This window comes from Ambystoma mexicanum, chromosome 1q (assembly GCF_040938575.1).
Source record: "Ambystoma mexicanum isolate Mex_15411 chromosome 1q, UKY_AmexF1_1, whole genome shotgun sequence".
Taxonomy (NCBI): Eukaryota; Metazoa; Chordata; class Amphibia; order Caudata; family Ambystomatidae; genus Ambystoma; species Ambystoma mexicanum.
This window is the reverse complement of record NC_090922.1, coordinates 556469510-556490302: the sequence shown is the minus strand read 5'-3', so window position 1 is coordinate 556490302 and position 20793 is coordinate 556469510. Positions and strand designations below refer to the sequence as shown.

Here is a 20793-nt window from a genome sequence, read left to right as displayed (position 1 = left end):
AGAACACACACTACAAAATAAACGAGAACACTGTCTGTGTCATTTGGCACCGTATTATCCAATCAGAAAGTAATACCCACAGGTTGAATTAATTATGCTACAAATGATGAATTGGGATGAACAATTGGCATGAAAAAATAAGTGATTTTGATAGCCTCTCTGGCCGCACAGATCAGGAGTCAACAGGTTTCAATTCCAAAGTCAGCTATGAGCAGTGGGCAATAACAGAGGGATGTGGGTCCTGCCTTAAAGTGCTAGAAAGGAACTCAGTCTCTCATGTCCTCTCGACATAGCAGATCCACGTTGTAACAACGTATCTTTTATTTGCGAATTCCAAAACATCGGTTTATTTTTCGAATTTTCTCACATTTCCTTGAAACAAATATCCGAGGGGAGACCCCACGCAGCCCCCTCCTCACATCCTAGTTTAAATATTACCCCAACCCAACCCCCCCTCTATTTGTTCGAGGAAATGTGTGTACATTCGAATAAAAAAACGTGTCGTTTTCTGCCTTGCCGTGTTTGTGCTCGATATTTTCGTGCAATAACGTCATAGCCGCCGGAATCTCTTTCCATGGACAGCTGTCTCCCTGATTCATTTGCAGTTTCCCTGATCCCGAGCCCCAAATCAGACTGAAAATTGCCATGATGCTCCACAGTCAAAATGGATACCTTTACCCTAGATCATACTAAAACCCTGAACATCAATAGAGCATGCAAATGAAGGCCAAACACTCTTCTGAGATGGCCTATCTGAAGGTGGTTTCCACACTAGGATTGCTGCCAATGATGCGGGATCCACATGGAGGGGGGCATTAGGTTGCAGAATGCAGATGACGTTTGCGTTTCAAGAGTATATTTAAGTCTATGTTGGACCGCAATCATGTTCATGGATGAGATGGCCTTGCAATGAATGAGTGGTCAATTCCAACCTCCAATGCATGTTGAACAAGTCCCAGTGAGTTCCTTTGCAAGGTGAGAGCTGAAGGCTATCTCTTGTGCTGTTGAATGGCAGAGTGTGGGGGCATAGCCCCAATCTTCTTGTTATTCTTACTGTCTCCAGAGAGAAAGGCAGCTCTCCACATAAGTCTCACCACTCAGAGTGCGGCTGTTTCAAGGGATATTAGTATGTCACGTGCCAGGTCAATGTCATCCCGTGCAATAGACAGGGCTCTGCGGATATTACCCTCTTCATAACCTTCGTAGAGGAGCTGGTAAAAGAGTCGGTCTGAGAAGAGCTCACAAGAAGGCTGTTCAATGGCACCATCACCTAAATTAAAATAAAAAGACATGTATTTACTAAAAAGTGCTTACTAGGCCAGGAATCAGAAACAGAATGACAGGCGAATGAAACCAAGAAAATGTGTTAGACTTGACAGAGCGATCCTGATGTCCTGATCAGGCGTTGCAGACAATCAAGCTCACCAGAGAAGGAAACTATTTTGGAGGAACACCTTGAACATTCAAGGTCACAGAAGAAATGTCCAGGTCTAAACAGTAGACCTATAGAAAGCCCACCTACCTAGAGCCCTTAAAAGAAGATGAAGCGTATGTATACGTGATGACATCACAGGCAGAACTTGGTCCCTGAAGATAGTCACCAATACCGAAATGCATTGGACAACTTAAGAATGCCTATGTCTCCCGAATAAAAGCTTCTTTTTATGAAAAACCATTTGAAAATTGTGGGAAATGTTGTATTAAGCATTCGAAAATCAAAAATATGAAAACCTCTTATGTCTTGAAAATGTATAACATACATGCAAATTATATGTGAAATTCTCATGTTACGTCCTTCCAGGCACCTGGGATATCCCAACTCAGACACCATCCCTAGAGACTTTAAAGGCAAATGCATAATTACTGTAAGGAATCAAATGTGTTGCCAGGTCTGGGCAAGGAAGCCAAGTGGCTTATCTAGCAAACTCATTAAGGGCCAGACAGGACAGCCAAATCGTATTTGAAATACAAAGAAAAAAAAACTACAAAATAATTCAGGACTGGTTAAAATTTAAAAAGGTGAAATAAAAAATGTATTGTAACGAAGCAGCACTTGAAAAATCCAGTAAAATACATGAAAAATATAGTTGCAAACCGAAGGTTGTTTTAAAATGTTATGACACTTTAAAATGTGTGTATCTTACTGTCATGAGAAGAGAATCTTCATATAGCAGGAGCATTTTACGAAGTTGTGGGCAGTATTTATGAATTTACTGGTGAAGGACGTGTGACAAATCAACTTTCGGGCCACCAGTGGTCCAGTGATGAATATCGGTTTCTAGACCATCAATCAACCCCACACCTCTAGAACACCAGAAGGGATCCAAACAGATTGGAAACACAAGCAAATGATTAGCCTTCTTGTGCAATATTGGTAATGTGGATGGAATGGCAGGCTTTTCTCTGCAAGGTCGTGGATAATTGGTAAGTTGCAACACAGTGAAAATACAATGATTACCCAATGATAAAAGGGACTGTCCAGTCAAGGTTGTATAAACATATCTACTTGGTTATTATCACAACAGACAGTTCTAGCAAACCAGAAAATACAACCCACCCTGTAAAGGAATGCAGAGGACAGACAGTTTCAAGAAGGAAAGGGGGGTGCACTCTGGATACCGAAAGGAGGGTAGTTGGTAAAGTAATTAATCAATTGTAATAGTTCAAGGATACTTGGTTCCAGCACAAATGGAGCAGTGGGTCGTAAAATGTCACTAGGGGCCTTCAGAGAGAGACCAGGGGACAGAACCACAATGTACCTTGTGCTTGTAGAAGTTATTTTGTTCGACAGTGCAGAGTCGGGTTCAGGGCACTATGCAGCTTCTGTGACAGAGTTCAAGACGGGAGTCAGCTGTGGGTATCAGGCGGTAGGCAGTTCGGCGAGCGAGGCTGGATGAATGGATGCAGGCTGGCCTACACGGCAGCACGATATCAGGAATCGTGTCACTGCTGGTTGGCGGTTGCGACAGGCATGACAACAGTCAGCGGTGCAGTCAGTTGCAGCGCAAGGGGCTTGCCTGGCTCAAAAATGTCCTTGAAGACAGACGATGGTTAATGCTTGTCGATGCACTCCTCCTAGCTTCTTCACTGGGCTTGCGTTGTCCTTTAAGGCGGATTGGCCCAAAGCTGAGGAGAATGTTGCAGGAACCGGCTTTGTCCTTGGTTCGGTTTAGAGACTCTCTGGAACTTCCCACCCAGGAAGCTTGTTACAGAGCCTAGCAGGGCATGCTGTGTTCTGGCTGGGTACTGGTTCTGGAGCTGCTTGGAGGGTCCTCTGGATTCAGTATCTCCCTCTGTTACCTAGGAGATATTTAGGGGAGGGATCTTGCTTCCCTCTTGGAAATCCTGGCCTTCATTCACTGGCGGAAGCTGTAAGGCAGACTCTATCTTCACCAGGGTCCAAATGAGTTCTTCTCGTTACTCCTTGTGAAGCCTTCAGATCTGCCAAAAGAGGGACTCAACCCTCTTTTAAAGCAAAATGGGCCCCAGTTATTGGTGTATGCTAAGCCTACCTTAATGAACAAATCCTGGGTCCCCACCAACAATCTTCTGTTATGTGTGAGGTCATAACCAGAGTTCTTTGCAACAGGAAAGGTAAAGGAGTGAAAACATGTACTACTAAGTCCCACCATCTTCCTGTCTGATGTGGAGCAAAGGGTCTTTCTGGTTGTGATGCTGGAAATGCATCAGAGGGACAGGGCCTCCATATCATTGTCCTTTACTGCTTTTATTGTGTGTTCTGTTGTGTTTTCCGTGCAGGAGTTCATGTGGGACGCCTGGTGGTGCAGCTCTCTCCTTTGGTTTTGGTGAACAGACCCATGGGATACCCTTATGGCACCCATGGGTAGGGGTGCAACCCTGTGCCCCTAGTGTAAGTTTTTGGACGCCTGTGTGTGACCCACAGAGCAGGGTACGGGCTGGTGGCAGCTCCGTGCTGAATTGACTGGTTCCCTGAGCGTCCTCCATTTTGGGATGCCCAGGCCCTGTCATTGGAATCAGTAGATTCTTGATGGAGACAAAATGGCCCCCATGGCCTCTTGCCTTCCATCGCCTGTTACCTTGATCTTCGCAAAGTCCCGGGAAGCCCTGACTCTGTCCCTTACCCCTGACTGGCTGTTGGGTGGAAGTTCCATATATGGTAGTGTGGGGAAGTGCTGACCAGACTGGCTGGAGCATTCCCAACGACCGTATGTTGTGGGTATGCCTGTGGGTGGGACCTGGGTGAATGGAGTGTGTGACGAATGCGCATTCTATGTTTTGGGTGTCTAGTATCTGCTGTTTGACACAATGACTGAGACAGCCCTGCTCGAAACCGGTATGAATGCAGTGTGGAGTGTTGAATGGCTGAGTACTTGTCCCAATACACATAACTTGTTGTGAGTGTCTGGAGAGAAGTGAATGGCCTGAATGCACTGTGTGCCTGATTGGCTGGCTGCCTGCCTGCATGAATGCCCTTAGTCGTGATTGGATGCTGTAGTATGACCCAGCAGAATGAATGGGAGATCAACAGTATATCTGGGGACCTCTCACTGCTAGGAATCATGTTCAGAAGCTGAAGTCCACTAAAACGAGTAACTGGAGTAACTGAAGCTTGACCTTGAAGCCCTGCTGGAAGAGAAGAATTGCTGTTTCTCTCCTTCACAATCTGAAAGCTGCTATGTCTCCAAGAACTGACCCAGAGAGGACCTGGTAAGGCGCCCTCTTCCCGAGCTACGAGGCACCATCGGGCACCAGCTGATCTTTGCCAAAGCTCCCTGGCAGACAAACCTTCAACAGGTTGCCGACCCGAGACGGGGACCACTGCAGAATCACAAGAAGAAGCGGCCAGGCTGTTGTCCGTCACCGTCGACGACCGTCATCGCCGACTGGAGCCGGCGTGCTCCCGTTTGCCTAAGAACTTTCAGATTCAAGGACGCTCTCGTCTGCATGGTCGCCGCTGTATCCTGATGGAGAAGGCCTGACCGTCGACACACTGAGGAGCATCCGCCGGTCGGTTTCCCGCCACCCAAAGACCACAGAGACGCCGACGACTTGACGCCCTTGCTGGGCCACAGTTATTCAAACTCTTTGCGGTCCAGAACTATCGACACTGAGGTGCCCCGCATGCCTTTTCCTTGCATGATGTTTACGCTTCCCCGTCAACGAGTACTGCTAGGAGCTGCCACTTCACCGCCGTAGTTCACCCTGTCCTCTGTCGGACGTTTGATGACCCGTGACTCCTGCCTTAAAGGGAGGGCACTCAAGAAGGGCCGTCGATTCCCTGATGACAAACGTTACAATTCCAGGTACATTGGGGCTGTAGAACTATTGTAGAGGGAAATAAGACACGTAGAACAATAAATGGACTGGGCTTGTGATACATCTTTGCTTTACAGGTTGCCCAGGTGGGGGGATCTCCACATAGAGCGGTGTTTAATGGTAGCAACCAGTATTCTGCCAATTGTTCAACCATCTTGCTTTCCTTCCTCTCTCTACTGCTGGTTTCCTCTTTATTGATCTGTGTGACATTTCGACAGTATAGTTGATGCACTTTAATGAGATCTGATGATAGTTGTGGTACCTCTGTAGAACTGTATATATTTACCATTGTTGATTTTCTGAGCACAAAGTGAGTTATTGTTATAGTGTACATAACCTTGAATATTAATTATATAAATACTTTGTTTTAACTGATACAGCGTGTGGACATTCCTTTGTGGGGGCTTGGGGACTACACTGTACTTAAGAACCAGCCTGCATCACCTCCTGAAAAGCTAGGCCTTGATTGCTCAACCACATACCAATAATAGAGAATCTTGGCTGGGGTCCTCTGTGCCTCCTCTCCTGTACCACATAGAGAGCAGAAGTACAGACACCCCCCCTCTGGTCCTTTACACTGGTTATTTGAGTTCTCTGTGGTTCCCGATTAAAGGCAGGTCTCCCTTGAAGTTGTGGCAAGAACAGACTTTCTGTGTCCATCAAATCACATACTCCAACCCTCTGAATAGGGTCCCCTCTGTGCGGGTAGCCTACTGTAAACACATGTACCAGACATGACACTTCACTGTCCTTGATACTGAGGGGTGGGAGCTGGCTTCAGGTTGATACAGTGCATATCAATGGTTGTTGGGGGCGTTCCTGTGTGCTTTGGACTGTTTTTTTGGATTATCCCTGGTTGTAATAGTTTCTATTATTCTATGGATTGGTGGATCTTGATTTTCTGCTGGAACTTCTTGAGCCGTGTTGTGCACTGAACTTTGGATTCTCTGCTGATTCATTGTGTACCATCCCGTTGTTAGTGCATCCTTGTGCCGACCAGGAAGAGTCCCTTACTAACCTTACTTACCTTGCCTTCCTCTCCGCTTTCGTTCTTTTCCCTGGAATGTTTCTTTTGGTAATTTCACCATTTCATTCTCCTTTCTTTGCAAACATAGGTAGGGCACACAACCTTAGGGAATTTATATTCTTATATTCTTTGTACCTCTAAGTCATTTCATGTTTCCTCACTCCCTTGTCTACATAGAGTGAAAACCAAGTCCTTCTAACACACAAAGGAAACCCAGAGTCACGGCTAACACCAGGCTTCACCAGGTCCGTTCTGAACTATTTTCTTATGTTGCATATATACATCATTGAATCAGTACTGAGCCCTATTCTTATTCGCACAGCTTGGTGTGTGCCTGGTGGTATCTTTGCTCTTTCATTTCATCCTCACCTCGGTTTGTATTCAATAAATCAACAGACGTGTGTATCAAGCGGAAAGTCACCCTCATTGAGGAGACCCAATCTTTTGTTTGGGTTTTCAAAATCACCGGAGGGAACATTGGGTCCATTCACCTGTTCCTTGGTGAGTACTGCCACTTGCTTTCCTCTTGGAAATATGGCTTCCTTCACTGGTGGAAGTTGTAAGGCAGACTGTACCTTCAGCCAGGGTCCAAATTAGTTATTCTTGTTACCCCTTGTGAAGCCTTCAGATGATATGCCAAAGGAGAGGCTCAACCCTATTTTAAAGCCAAATGAGCCGTAGTGATTGGTGTAGGCTAAGCCTACCTTAAAGAATCAATGCTGGGACCCCACCAACAATCTTCTGTTATATTTGAGGTCATAACCAGAGTGCTTTGCAACAGGAAAGGTAAAGTGGTGAAAACATGTCCTGTCTGTTGTGGATCCAAGAGTCTCTCTGGTTAATTGAGCTTTCTGTGGTTCCTGATCAAAGGCAGGTCACCCTTGAAGTTGTGGCAAGAACCAACTTTCTGTCACAGCTTCTGTTAATAACTGTTAATGTTCACTCATAATCAAGCTAGTGATAATGTGAGTGGGGTGCAAACCCTCTAATAGTGTCTCCGCACAGGACACCTGAAATAAAAATGGGAAGAAGGGCCAAGGCTAGAAAGCCTGTTGTGAGGGCTACGCATCCCAAGGAGCCTAAATTAGTTAATTAATGGTAGAACAAGCTGATCATGACACTACGAAACGTCCACATTGATTGAAAAAGCAAAGTGAACAATTAATGAAAGTTAATAATTAGCAGATGCCAACATGGCCAATGCATTTTGGACCAAGGTCAGCAGTGGGAATTAGTTCAACCCAGAATCTTAGAGGATCAGAATCTAGGCCATTTATGGACCCTGATATCCAAGGTCCATATGAAGCCCTTACTCTTTTCTTTATAGAACATTAAGGGGAAGAGTGATCCCACTGCATGGTTCAAGGCAGCGTTCCCCTACCCCATAGTCTCAAATAATGCAGCCTTCATCTTTTCAATGGAGAGGTCCGCTAAAATGCAGACTTAAATTAAACTGCTCCACACATTGGTTGTACTTGGCAGACATCACACATAAAATCACAAGATATGTATGGGCCTCATTATGAGCTTTGCAGTAATTCGGCAGTAAATCTGATGAATTACCAACAAAATAATTTACTGTTACTGCCACTTCATCCCACGGGCTTACCACAGGATTGCCATAAGCCAATATACGAAGTACCTCATGGTATAGGTAATTTTGATATAAACATAGAACTTTGAATCAATCAAGAGAAGTCCTGGCAGGTGAGTAAACCAGGCAGTTAAAGTTAGGTAAAGATCCCTGACAGGAGATAATTCCAGGTAAACAAACAGGAAATGCAGATTCCTGGCAGGCGAGTAAAGTAAACAAAATCCTACAGAATGATTGTTACAAAACATGTGATTTCAACACAAACTTTGTGAGTTCAAAGCAGTAAATGAAGATTCCTGGCAGGGGAGTACACCAGGCAATCTGCAAAGTAAAAGAAAACCTTATATAAAGACTGTTGCAAAACATGTGATTTCTACAAGATCGTTGTGAGTCTAAAGCAGCTCTAAGGGAGATATTACTTAAAAGGACACTTTTGAAATCCTGTTTGAAGAATCTAGGGGAAGGCAAACCTCCCCTACATCCGAGGATCTCTTGCCTTGGAAAACAATTCACGTTGGATTTATGACTAAACCTTTTGGTTTTGAACACGTTTTGCCATCATCAAGTCAAAGACATTTCCTTTCACACTTTCTTGATTTGTAGCGTGAGGTCCAGGATATTACATTTTGGACACAAGGACAGATTATTACGTACGGACTTCACGACGCAGACAGATCCATAGTTTTGCTTTGTAGGTTGGGAAATTCCACTTTAGAATAGAGCTAGAAAGGCATTTACCCAACCTCTTCATTAAATAAATGTCTTTGTTTGAAAACATGAACACCCTGTGTCCACATCTCAGTGCTGACCCCTCATATAACACACAATAAAAACCAATGGGAAGGGTTCTAATGCTAATAGAACTTGTGCAAATGAAAGAAGGCTTGTTCAGCTGTGGCTTTCTTTGCCACAGCTTCTCCATGATTCATTGACCAGTGCCAAGTGTGTACACATCACAAAAGAAATCTTGGAATGTAACCTTTCCAGATGGTTATAGCTTCGATTCCAAGCTTGCTGATTGGCTAGAGAGCTGAGAGAAGAACAAATGAGAAGCATAGAATGCAGGCTTTTAGATCCTGCATTGTGAGTGTGACTGGATACAAAATGGATGCTAAAGCACAAGATGGTGTCTTAAGGGCAGGTGTGGAAATTCTGAGTTATGGTGATAAAATAATGTTCTTTGGCAGCATCTCGTTGTAAGATAAACACGCCTGGGAGGATAATTTTGGAAATTTGTACAAAGGAAAAGAGTGTTGTCGCGTCCCTTGCACACTCCAAATATTGTCAAGGGACAAACAATAGTTACTTAAAGGTTCTTGAGTTCAACTTACGTATGTGGTTAGAATCCCCAATGATTTTAAGGGTGAACCCCGCGCTCGTCCTTCACTTTCTATACAAAATAATTTTTCTGTTTTCTAGAATTAGCATGTCACATTCTATAGTAGCTACACATTTCATACAAATGTAATACGTTGTCAGGGTACGTCAGGACGTCAGGCCGTGCCAGACCCTCCTAGCATGCATGGGAAGCATGGGCCGCAAGAGATGCTTTTCCAAGTCGGCATATCAGAAAGACAAGCAATTGCTGCAGCATTTTCAGCACAAGCAGTGTGCAAGCAGTGTGCAAGCAGTGTGCAAGCAATGTGCTTGGGCAGAAGTAAGAGCAGAGGGGAGCGGCGCCTCCCACCTTCGCAGCTGGGACTATCCCTGCGAGCTACCTTTTGTTTCAGCGTGGCGCTGCTTCTTAAAAGTCTGGATTGGGTGCGTGACAGATGATTATACAGCCAACAACGGCACACTACAAAAACGACTGCCACTGGATTAACTATCATGGTGTGTGTTAGTTGGATTCGAACTGTGCCTGTGCTGTTTAATATGCCCTCAGCAGATCCAGCAGCTCTATCGGCATTTGTCTAGATTTTATGTGTGTGGCATTTGTCTAGATTTTATGTGTGGCAGTGGTAGAAGTGTACCAAAAAAAGTAATGTAACTGTGACCCGGGTGGGGAGCAACGTGAAACACAATTTTCAAGGGTAGCCGCCATGCTGCTTGACAGCAATTGAGCTGTAACTGCTATTGGGTGGTAAAGTGGAGAAATGTGCTGTAACTTCACAAAGAACTGTTCCGGAATGGTGAAAATGGTCGCAAAAAGTAGTGGAACTGTTGTAAAAAATAAAAGTAGTGGAACTCTGCTCCCAACCGTTCCCGCTCACTTCGATCACTGGTGTGCGGGAGCATTTTAAAGATGTTGAGCTTCAGCAAATTTCACTCTTAATTACAACTCCTCAATGATCTCCTAAAAGCACTGTAAGGCAAATGATATGATAAAGAGCACAGAGGACGCAGAATGATTTCCGCGCCTCTTCACTTTTCCTTTGTGGTCTCATGTCAGGCATAGTCTGACATGAGACTGACCCTGCACAGCCTAACAGGCTTCTTTGGAGAAAGTAAACCTTTCAAATTGCTCTGAATTCACTACTAAATAAGGTTTGCATGCAAGGAAAACATATCAAGTGCAGTGGCTAATAGTGTAATGGTACCGGGCTTGTTGGCAATATTTGAGTTAGAAGGTAAGATTCCTGTGTTTTCTCCTTGTTCACAAAAAAAGATATGACTAATGAGTTTTAGTGAGACCAAATCCCGGTTTGGATGGGAAAATAGTGAAGCGTAGAGACACAGGCAACTCACGCACCACTTAAAGGGCACACAAACCCCCGTTGAGAAACTCCCCAATCGATGGACTGCTCAATATATGGAAAAGCGTCAATGGCCGAGTGAGAGCACTCTTCGCCATACTGAAATACATGTCATATACTGCACAGGCCAAGGCAGACATCACAGATAGATGGCAAAGACTACTGGGGTAACAGTTAATCGAAGAGGACATGCAAAGCATGTTCTACAACTATGATCAGGGAGCCAAAGATGCGAAACTTAAACTAACACACTATAAAATACTCCAGGGATTGTACTGGAACCCGGAAAAAACATGAGTCGGCTAAAGTTTCAAACGGTGCACAGTGGTGGAGGTGCCATTCGGCAGTAGGGGACACCTACCACATCCTATGGTTCTGCCCCAAAGTATAGACATTCTGGATAGACATTTTGGAGGAGGCCCAGGACACATTAGGAAGGGCCCTACTGAAAGACCCTAAACTGATACATGCAGCCAGCCAAACATCTCCAGTTCTTGATAAAAATGGGCTAAACACAGCCCTATTAGTAGCAAAGCAGGTCATTCTAAGGTCATGTAGAACCACCACTGGCAGAGAAGAAGGAAGAGGAGATGACTAAAGGTGCATCATTTGAATGGATCATTTACAGGACAAGGGATAAGGTGTCAGACTTTCTGACAACTTTATTATTTGTATTATTATTATTGCTCACACAGCCTGCGGGTATCGAGGCGCTGTTACAGGAATGTTTTTTTTTTAGTTGCGTATTTATAACACTGCTTAAATACCCTGAGGTTTTTAAGGGCAGACCCGGGGATCGAACCTGTGTTGCTTCGTGTCGTCTTGCTTCCAAAGTGAACACGTTGCCGCTGAGATGCCAGAGTAGGCCACCGACTAGTACTAGACAGGATACTGCCTTCCAATGTAGTCCCATTAGGTTGCCTTTATTGATTCTGAACCCATAACACTTTTAAGGCGTGCCTTAAACACAGCTTGTCGTCCTGAAGAGTTTGTATAGGTTGCAACGTTTCTTGGTTCTTAGGTTCACGCTTATGCTTTACTCGTGTTTTCCTCTCCTAGTTCATGCCCTTTTTTCCAATTCCCCACCAGGGGTATTTATAGCTTGACTGCTTAACATGATGGCAGATTAAAGCCAGCTCGAGGATTTACAGGCTGTATGTTCTCAGAGAGGCAAGGGAGCACGTGTGCACTCTGGAGTGATGTTTTGCAAGAATGCGATTACAGCCGAGGACCCTAATCCAGACACTCTGGATATATCAGGAGGAAATGGAGTTGGGTTCCCACATACAAAGAGTTCAGTGAGGGACTCTGACATCAAGGGAATATATGACATATGCTCATGTTTAATTACCTATGTAAGCAAAACTCGGTATGATTATGTCAGGCTGTACTACCATGGTTCTTTATCGATACAAACATTTCTAATTTAATCCAAATCAAAATGAGAAAGAAAAAAAAGGAAAAACAATTTGCCCAAGTGAGTAAGTGGGAATCTCGGACTCCATCCCCATTCAATCATAGCTTGGACTATCTGCAAAAACTGGCAATAAGGGTCCAATTATGGCTGTGTTTTGTGGCAAATTGATGTGGAAAATAACCGAAGGAAAGACACTGCACTGGCTTTTGATGGTGGTCCAAGTCACAATCAAATTACTTCAGTGAGGAAGAAAACAGTTTATCCTATGATACAAACTAGAGCCGTTTGGTTGGCAAAAAATAGCAAGCTAAAAGGACTTCTTCACATTGCCGTTACATAAGAAAGACACAGTACATATGTATAAACCTTCCCAACCCAATTGGAGTTACTAGATTAGGAAATACGATTTGACATTCCCCAACAGACTGAAATTGTTTTCTTTAATAAAGAAAATCCCTGAAAATGCTGGTTTGCAATTTTCCCTCTGCATGCTGTTCTTTGTCCCCCCAGAATTTCAGTGTCTCATCTGTCTTACATCTTTCACTTCTTAAAGGACCGATTGCCGATGAAATTCTGGCTGCTGCAAAAGGAAAGGACCAGAAAACAAGTCTTCTCTGCCTACGCCCCAAGACTACAGAACCCCCTTCCTGTCAGCATCAAACTCACCCCCGGGCTCTTACAATTCAGAAAAGAACTCAAGACCCACCTCTTCGAGGAGTCTCCATCTCAACACCTAAGCCATAACGTCGACCCCCGCACCACCTGTGTCGCTAGACGCCGTCCGCCCTTCTCCTCCCCACCACCCTGTCCAGCTGTATCCCTCCCCTGTACTCCTCTGTATCCTACCCCCGACTGTATATCTGTTATGTTGTTACCTCTGAAAAGCGCTCCCTTGTGTATCTGTATTGGTGTATAGCTCTGTTAAACACTATGTTGCTTCTCAAAGCTAGGTCTGAGCTCAATAAATATAATAATAATAATAATAATAATATTAGAAAGGGACAAGCAAAGCATATACAGCAGGTGTGAAAACAAGAAGTAAGAATAGGGAAGGCATACAGGAGCAAGGAATGTGGAGGAAAAGTGGGCCCAAGATTGTGAATAAGAAGGGGTGCAAACCATGCACTAGACAAAAATGTCTGATAATCCCAGTAGGGTTGTACGAAAGTTAGACTCAAAACAAAGGAAATCTAAATATCTCTGTGGAGGTTACTCTTACAGATACCCAGCAAGCGTATAGAAGAGGGAAAGCAAAAGCGGCTTCTGTTTCTGTACCCTAAGGAACCAACAATGAGCTTACTTACACAAGGCACGCCTATATGGATAAAGCCAGAAATAACAGTGGATGACTTCTCTTAAACTGAAATCAACACACTATTACAGCAGACATAATATGGACCATAGGTAGGACAAGACAAAGGAAGGTGAAGAGACTACCTCCAATGGAATAGGAGCCAATCTCTGCACAAATGAATACGCCAAGGTTCATGTGAGGAAACTACAGACACTGAGGGCCAGAGGAATTTGAGACAAGTGATGGAGAGAATTAAAGTTCAAGGTAACAAGAATGCAGAGCAGGGACACAGGAGCTTGCATCAAGGAATCCTGGAGGAAGACACCAGAACTAGGGAACTATAGCAGGGCACTAAAAGGAGGCAAATGCAGCAAGGGATACAAATGAGACATCCATAGAAAGGGTTGGGAAACCAGGCAAATAGCAGTCTGTAGCGAGAGGCGTAACTGGGTAACTGGAGCAAGCTGTAACACTCAACTAGAACACAAAAGAGATAACAGACGGGAATGTGGGACTCTGAACTTGACCTAAGGGGAAAGGAGCAACAGCAGCAACCTAAAGGACACTGACTATACAGGGTAAGGCTTAAGACAATATAGAGTTAAAGCAGGAAAAGAGCAGAGCAGGGGTGGTAACTGCAAGAATACAGTAAAAGGAATAGGGATTGCAGAGTCCAGGAATACAACATAAGGGTCTGAGGCAGGAGAATGCAGGGACACGCCATAATGAGCAGGGGCACTAGGCTCCAGGCACAACAAAGCATAAGCAAACATGTTTGGAAGCTATGAGGACACAACACAAGGACAAGCTGAAGTTAGACTGGCTGGAGGAAGAGGGGAAGGGACTGAACCTACAAACCAGGTTGAGGAAAATAGAATAAGGCAGCACAGGAGCAGGAAGAAATCACTGACAAGGCAGAGATCAATGTGAAATGGGTTCCAACAGTAAGAGATTCAACATTCAGTGCATGGACCAGGAGATTCAGGGTGTGGCAAGTTATGAGCAGTAAAACAGTGAGGACACCCGAGGTGTAGTGCTAAGATGGGGGAGATCACAAGCAGTCGCAGACGTTGTGTTCTAGCACCTTAAAGTGTCTCCTGTGCTAGATGTAATTACCAATAAATATCTCAGACTAAATAACCGGATAGACTCAAAGAATATGGCAAAGTACTACTTTATTCTCAATTTAATAAAGCAGGGCAAACTGGCAGACATGGGACTCATGCTTGCACACTCACAAATAAAATTGATTACACAGAGGTTTTATACCCCAATATGCATCATCCATCACACCAACCTACGTGGCAAACTGTAAAACCTATTGACGGGAGGGATTGGTTAAGGGAAAATATCTTTTTAAAACATTTTTTTTTACTATTGATTTGTGGTTTAAAGTAAACCTTTGTCAAACATTCATACCTTACATTTACAAAAGGGAAGCCTCCCAAATGGAAAAGAGAATAAAAAAGAGTTAAGTTGCTACTCAGCAATGTAGGGTAGGGTCCAATACAAATGAGGAAATCCGAGAGGGTTAGTTGATCAGATCAATACATCCTTTAAGAAATGCAACAGGGAAATGGAAGCCGACACACTCTCTCCTCTCTACAAAAAAGACCAAAGCTCACTCTCCTCCAGTGTTGTGTATGAATCCGAAATTGTAATCAAGTGTCTAGTTCTTAGATCCGTCAGACCGTGGCAAAATAATGACACATGGTTTAATGATTCCATTGTTTCTTCCTACTGATAAAATCTACATCCCTTCGTAACAGCTTTCCCATAGATTTTTAAAAGTTGAAGTCTGAAACAAAGTAATCTAGCTCTATACCAGCCGTTAAGAGCTTTGGCTATAGAGTTAAAGCAGAAAAAGAAACAAAGGAATCTATCTCTATACCAGCCATTAAGAGCTTTGGCTATAGAGTTAAAGCAGAAAAAGAAACAAAGGAATCTATCTCTATACCAACCATTAAGAGCTTTGGATATAGAGTTAAAGCAGAAAAAGAAACAAAGGAATCTATCTCTATACCAACCATTAAGAGCTTTGGCTATAGAGTTAAAGCAGAAAAAGAAACAAAGGAATCAATCTCTATAGCAACCATTAGGAGATTTGGCTATAAAGTTAAAGCAGAAAAAGAAACAAAGGAATCTATCTCTATACCAGCCATTAAGAGCTTTGGCTATAGAGTTAAAGCAGAAAAAGAAACAAAGGAATCTATCTCTATACCAACCATTAAGAGCTTTGGCTATAGAGTTAAAGCAGAAAAAGAAACAAAGGAATCTATCTCTATACCAACCATTAAGAGCTTTGGCTATAGAGTTAAAGCAGAAAAAGAAACAAAGGAATCAATCTCTATAGCAACCATTAGGAGATTTGGCTATAAAGTTAAAGCAGAAAAAGAAACAAAGGAATCTATCTCTATACCAGCCCTTAAGAGCTTTGGCTATAGAGTTAAAGCAGAAAAAGAAACAAAGGAATCAATCTCTATACCAGCCCTTAAGAGCTTTGGCTAGGTATTTCGGGAGGACTCCATATTGTTTCATGTCTTCATTTAGAGAGTCCATAAGGTGGTGTGAATTTCTTTCCTCCAGGGTCTTAATTCAATCATTACACCAAAGCTGGATTTTGACCTGCATACAAGAAAATATGATGGACGTTTGAATGAAATCCCGGAAGAAGCAGAGCAAATGAATGGTCAAGACGAATGGTGACATCACACAGAGCTGAGCTGACGTGCCTAGAAAAGATGCAGAGACTAGAGAATGCAGATATTCTATGAGGCATCAAGAAAGTATCAAGGATAATTGACATCTTGGGATCAAGGTGAAGAAGCTTATGCCACAGAACTGGTAGAGATATCAAGTCAGGTTACACGTGTACAGATGCAAAAGAAACAAGCAAACAAAGTAATCCTGAGGCTATTGCATTCTTGGTGAGGGACTGTTTGTGATGACACCTGCTGCAGTACCTACGCGCCCCGTTAAATTAAAAGGGTTTGTCCATGAGAGTTGAGGTGATGTTAAAGATCTTGCGTCGCACCAGGTTTAGCTACTACGGAGACTTAGAGTCCCTCCACTCCGTTTGTGACAATATATAATGGTTGTGTTGAGCTATCCCTTGATAGTGCGCCGAAAAATAATGGAATGGCAAGTAGTGATGATTAATCAATTCCTGTTTATTTTTGTGATGTTAGAGCCTTTGTGGATGACACGTGTTTCGGCAGAGCTGCCTTTATCGAATCCAGGCTTATTAAATGAAAAGAAAATGAAAAGAAAATGCCATAAGGGAATTTGAAAACACACTAAGAAGAAAAAATATATACATATGTACGTATAGTCATCTGGCTGAGAAATACTACATACAGAAATATCTAAATTGAAATAGTGTAAAACATTGCTGAATTTATTGAAGAGACCCACTGCCTTTACAGGAGTATAATCACCTATTGCACCATTTGTAAAACGAATAAAAGAAGAAATTAACAGAAGGAAAATAAGCGTAAGCGATGAGTCTTGTGGTACATTATGTGAAAAGTTCAAAGCGAAAAAAGAGGGAGTTTAAGATCAGATAGTGCCCGAAGGGGACATAGGTCTACCTCTAAATGTGAGAGGAGTGAACAGGTTGGGAAAGAATAGATAAACATGCACATGGCAGCTATTTAGTGACAGTGCAGGCGCTTTTTCTTACCTATATAGATAGCTCATAAGTCACTGCATAATGCATAAAGGTGCTGAAGTTCACAGGGATGAATCCCTCCTAAGTATAAAACATATAAACAAGTTGTTGGAAATGGATTCCAGGGATGTAGTGGCAACTTATTTGAACAAGTGTTTAAGTTTAAGTAAAAAAAAAAAAAAAAAAAAACCCTACGTAGTGCGCAGGCACGCAATATGTAAGAGTAAAACTAGGTCAGTCATATGTTATGTTTCAACAATATACATAATAGCTAACTGATGGTTCATAAAAACAACCCGTGGTGACATAAATTGTAACGGCTTCAAAATGCTAACCGTGAAAAAAAAAAAAAAAAAAAAAAAAAACCAACGAAAATACATAGTTCGGGAACACGTGCATTTTGGTAAAGCACACATGTGAGGTTTAAGGAAAGCATCAAGTCTCAGAGGGAAGCCCCTGTGCTTGCCCACACAAAAGAAAGGGTCCTACCTGATACAAAGAAGTCCTCCGTATGTCCGAGTGTCCTGTGTTTACCACATTGGGTGTAATGAATAAAAGGCAGAAAAGTCCTATGTCTGTTACTATTACTGGCGGCCATATTTTGGGAATGGGAAGCTTACTTGGGCTGCGCATAGTGGTTTATGTCCCATTTTGTGATGGGGTTGCTGCATTTTGAACTTGGAAACATATACTTAAGGTGTGGGATTAAGCATGAATATAGTCCTATAGGTGCCTATATTGATGTTAGAGAAATACATACAGAACACGAATTTGGTGCAAGTACAATATATTGGATGTAGCATGATGAGATGAATTCGTGGCTGATCAAAACGAAAATGGGGTATTATGGGAAACGTAGTGTGCAACTGTTGGTGGTGTTTCCCGCATGAGAAAAGGGGGATTATGGGAGATGTAGTCAGACTTCAATGTTTAGAATTGAAGAATCATGGGCGAATACGTGACTGATCAAAACGAAATAGGGTATTATGGGAAACGTAGTGTGCAACTGTTGTTGGAGTTTTCTGCATGAAAAAAAAAAAAAAAAAAAAAAAAGGGGATTATGGGAAATGTAGTCAGACTTCAATATTTAAATTGAAGGATAGTGGGAGAAAGGAAGGCAGTTTTAACAAGAGAAATAAGTGAGAAATCAAAGGCGTATCAAGTTACATGATTAACACAACAAAGTAAATTACATATCATAGTATGTCAGAAGTAATTATAAAGTAATGCATATAGCAAATATAACAAGTTGCATAATTTTATAGAAAATGTATCATTTCATTGTCGGAGTTTAAACCCCACTCCACTGCTCGATGATGCCAAATCAGTCTTGCTTCGGCTCTTCTGAGAAAGAGTTCCTGGTTGCCTCCTCTTGTGGTAGTCTTGATTTTTTGTAGACCAATAAACTGAATGTCCAATTTATTGTCCATTTGATGCTTTGATTGCCAGTGTTGTGATAATGGCAAATTGCTGTCTTGACTTCCGATTACTGAAAGATGCTCTCTTATCCGAGTTCTTAGTTCACGAATGGTGGAACCAATGTATATCAATTGACATGTGCATTGAATTGCGTATACAACAGATTTAGATCGGCAATTAATTTGCTGTTTGATCAAAGTTTTTATCCCTTTTGCATCTGTAAATACAGTTGTTGGTGAGTGAGCATGTTTACACATGTTGCAGAAGCCACATTTTCTAAACCCAGTTGGTTGTTTAAGCCATGTTTCTTGGGTAATTTGTTCTTGTTCTGGTAAGAAAGAAGGGCTGACACACATTTTTAAAGTTTTGGCCTTTTTAAAGATGAGAGTAGGAGTATCTTTGAGATTTTCTGAAATATGGGGATCAAGTTTGAGGAGATGCCAGTTTTTCTTTAGTGCTCTTCTGATTTCTTTGTTATTTTCACAATAAGTGGTGATGAATTGTACCACTTCTTGGTGTTGTTGTGGTTTTGATTTTGGAGTTAGTGTCATTGTTCTAGTCATTTGCATGGCCTTGGTTCTGGCCTTGTTGATGTCTTTTTTAGGGTACCCTCTGGCAATGAATCTTGTAGATAGAAGTTCACATTCTGCTTGAAAAGATGTGGTATTAGTACAGTTCCTTTTTGCCCTGATGAATTCTCCTTTCGGAATATTTTTGATAACTGGTTTGTAGTGACAACTTGTGGCGTAGAGAGTTGAGTTTACCTCTGTTTCTTTTCTGTAGGTTTTGGTTATTAGTTTATTTCCGGAGACAGAAATTGTGAGGTCTAAAAAGTCAATCTCGAAATCACTGGATTTACCTGTAAATTGAAAACCAAAAGTATTGTTGTTGGCTTGTACTAGAAAGTCCATAAGAGCAGTTTCTGGTCCGTTCCAAATCAAAAAAACATCATCTATATAGCGCGTCCATTTGACAATGTGATTGTTGTAGGCCGGTAATTTGTAGATAAAGAGGTCTTCAAACATGCCCATTACCAAGTTGGCAAGGGCTGGGGCAAATTTAACGCCCATTGCAACTCCACAAGTCTGCTTGTAAAAATGATGATCAAAAATGAAAATATTGTTTTCCAACGTAGTGAGTAGCATTTCTTTAAGCATGCAAACGTAGTTAAAGTGTGATGAGGATTCCTCCTGGAAAACGTAATCTATAGTTTGTAGTGCTAAGTCGTATCCAATTGAGGTATAGAGAGCTTTAACATCCCATGTTGCCAGGAGGAAGTGTTCTTGCCATTCAATTTGAGCCAGTGTATTAATAATGGAAGTACTGTCTTTTAAGTATGCTTGTACCTGAACCACCTTAGGTTTGAGTATGTTGTCAATATATTCAGCAATTGGTTCAGTGGCCCATCCGATGCCACTGACGATTGGTCTCCCTTCTGGGATTGTTTGAAAGGGTTTATGTACCTTTGGTAGAAAGTAAATGGTAGGTATCGTTGGTTTTGGTATGAACAAATGGGTTTTCTCATCATCAGTAATCAGTCCTTGCCTATGCCAGTTGTTGATCTGGCTCCTCAAATCTTGTATAATTGCCTTGGTAGGATTACTGGTTAGTTGTGCATAGCAATTTGGGATTGAAAGATGATTGTGGGCCATTTTGATGTAATCTGACCTGTTCATTACAATGATGTTGCCTCCCTTATCAGCTTCCTTTATAACAAGTTCTGTGTTGGACTGTAGGTCTGATAGGGCAGATATTTCTTGTTTGGTAAGGTTATGTGCTCCTTTTATCCACTTTGTACGGGAGAATCTGTTGAAACTGTGATATAAGTCTTGGGTTACAGCTTTATAGAAGGCATCTATCATATTGTCTGGTCCAAACTGTGGCAAGAATTTAGATTTTGGTTTGAATTCTTTGGTTGTTAGTTCTACTGGATGAATCTCTAATTCTTGCATAGTTGCATGTATTGGATAATCTTGTCTTTCTTCCAGCGATCTTAACAAATGAATGTTTCCTAGTTCCTCTATTGTGATATCACTAATTGTAGGTCTAGTATTCAGTTTTCTACGCTGTTCCACTTGAGTAGCAAAGAATTTTTTCAACTTAAGTTTACGAATGAATTTGAATAGATCTACATGGAGTTGAAATGGTTCGCAGAATGCAGTAGGGGCAAAAGACAAGCCTCTATTGAGGAGTGTAATTTCATCTTTAGTAAGAATATGGTCTGATAGATTCATGACAAGGTTATTCACTTTGGTTTCTTGGCTGCTTCCCTTGCTGCTGCCCTCGTTAGTCATCGGTATGCGTCTAGATTGTCTGGATTTTCTTGATCCTCCTGATCCTCGTCTCCCTCTTTTCCGACTGAAAGTTGGGAAGTATCC

At 42.3% G+C, this 20793-nt stretch overlaps 1 protein-coding gene across 3 annotated transcripts in view; it reads right to left on the bottom strand.

The window, feature by feature from the left end:
* Positions 1–274: 274 nt before the first annotated feature.
* The window catches only part of CBLC (Cbl proto-oncogene C), a 699319-nt gene continuing 678800 nt past the window's right edge, over positions 275–20793 (bottom strand). Inside the window, exon 13 of one of the 3 annotated variants that reach the window (XM_069640994.1) lies at positions 275–1270. In XM_069640994.1, coding sequence (XP_069497095.1) covers positions 1098–1270 — 173 coding nt within the window. In that variant the 3' untranslated portion in view covers positions 275–1097. The remainder of the gene's footprint in view (positions 1271–20793) is intronic. The other 2 variants (XM_069640996.1, XM_069640995.1) reach the window with 2 other exon arrangements.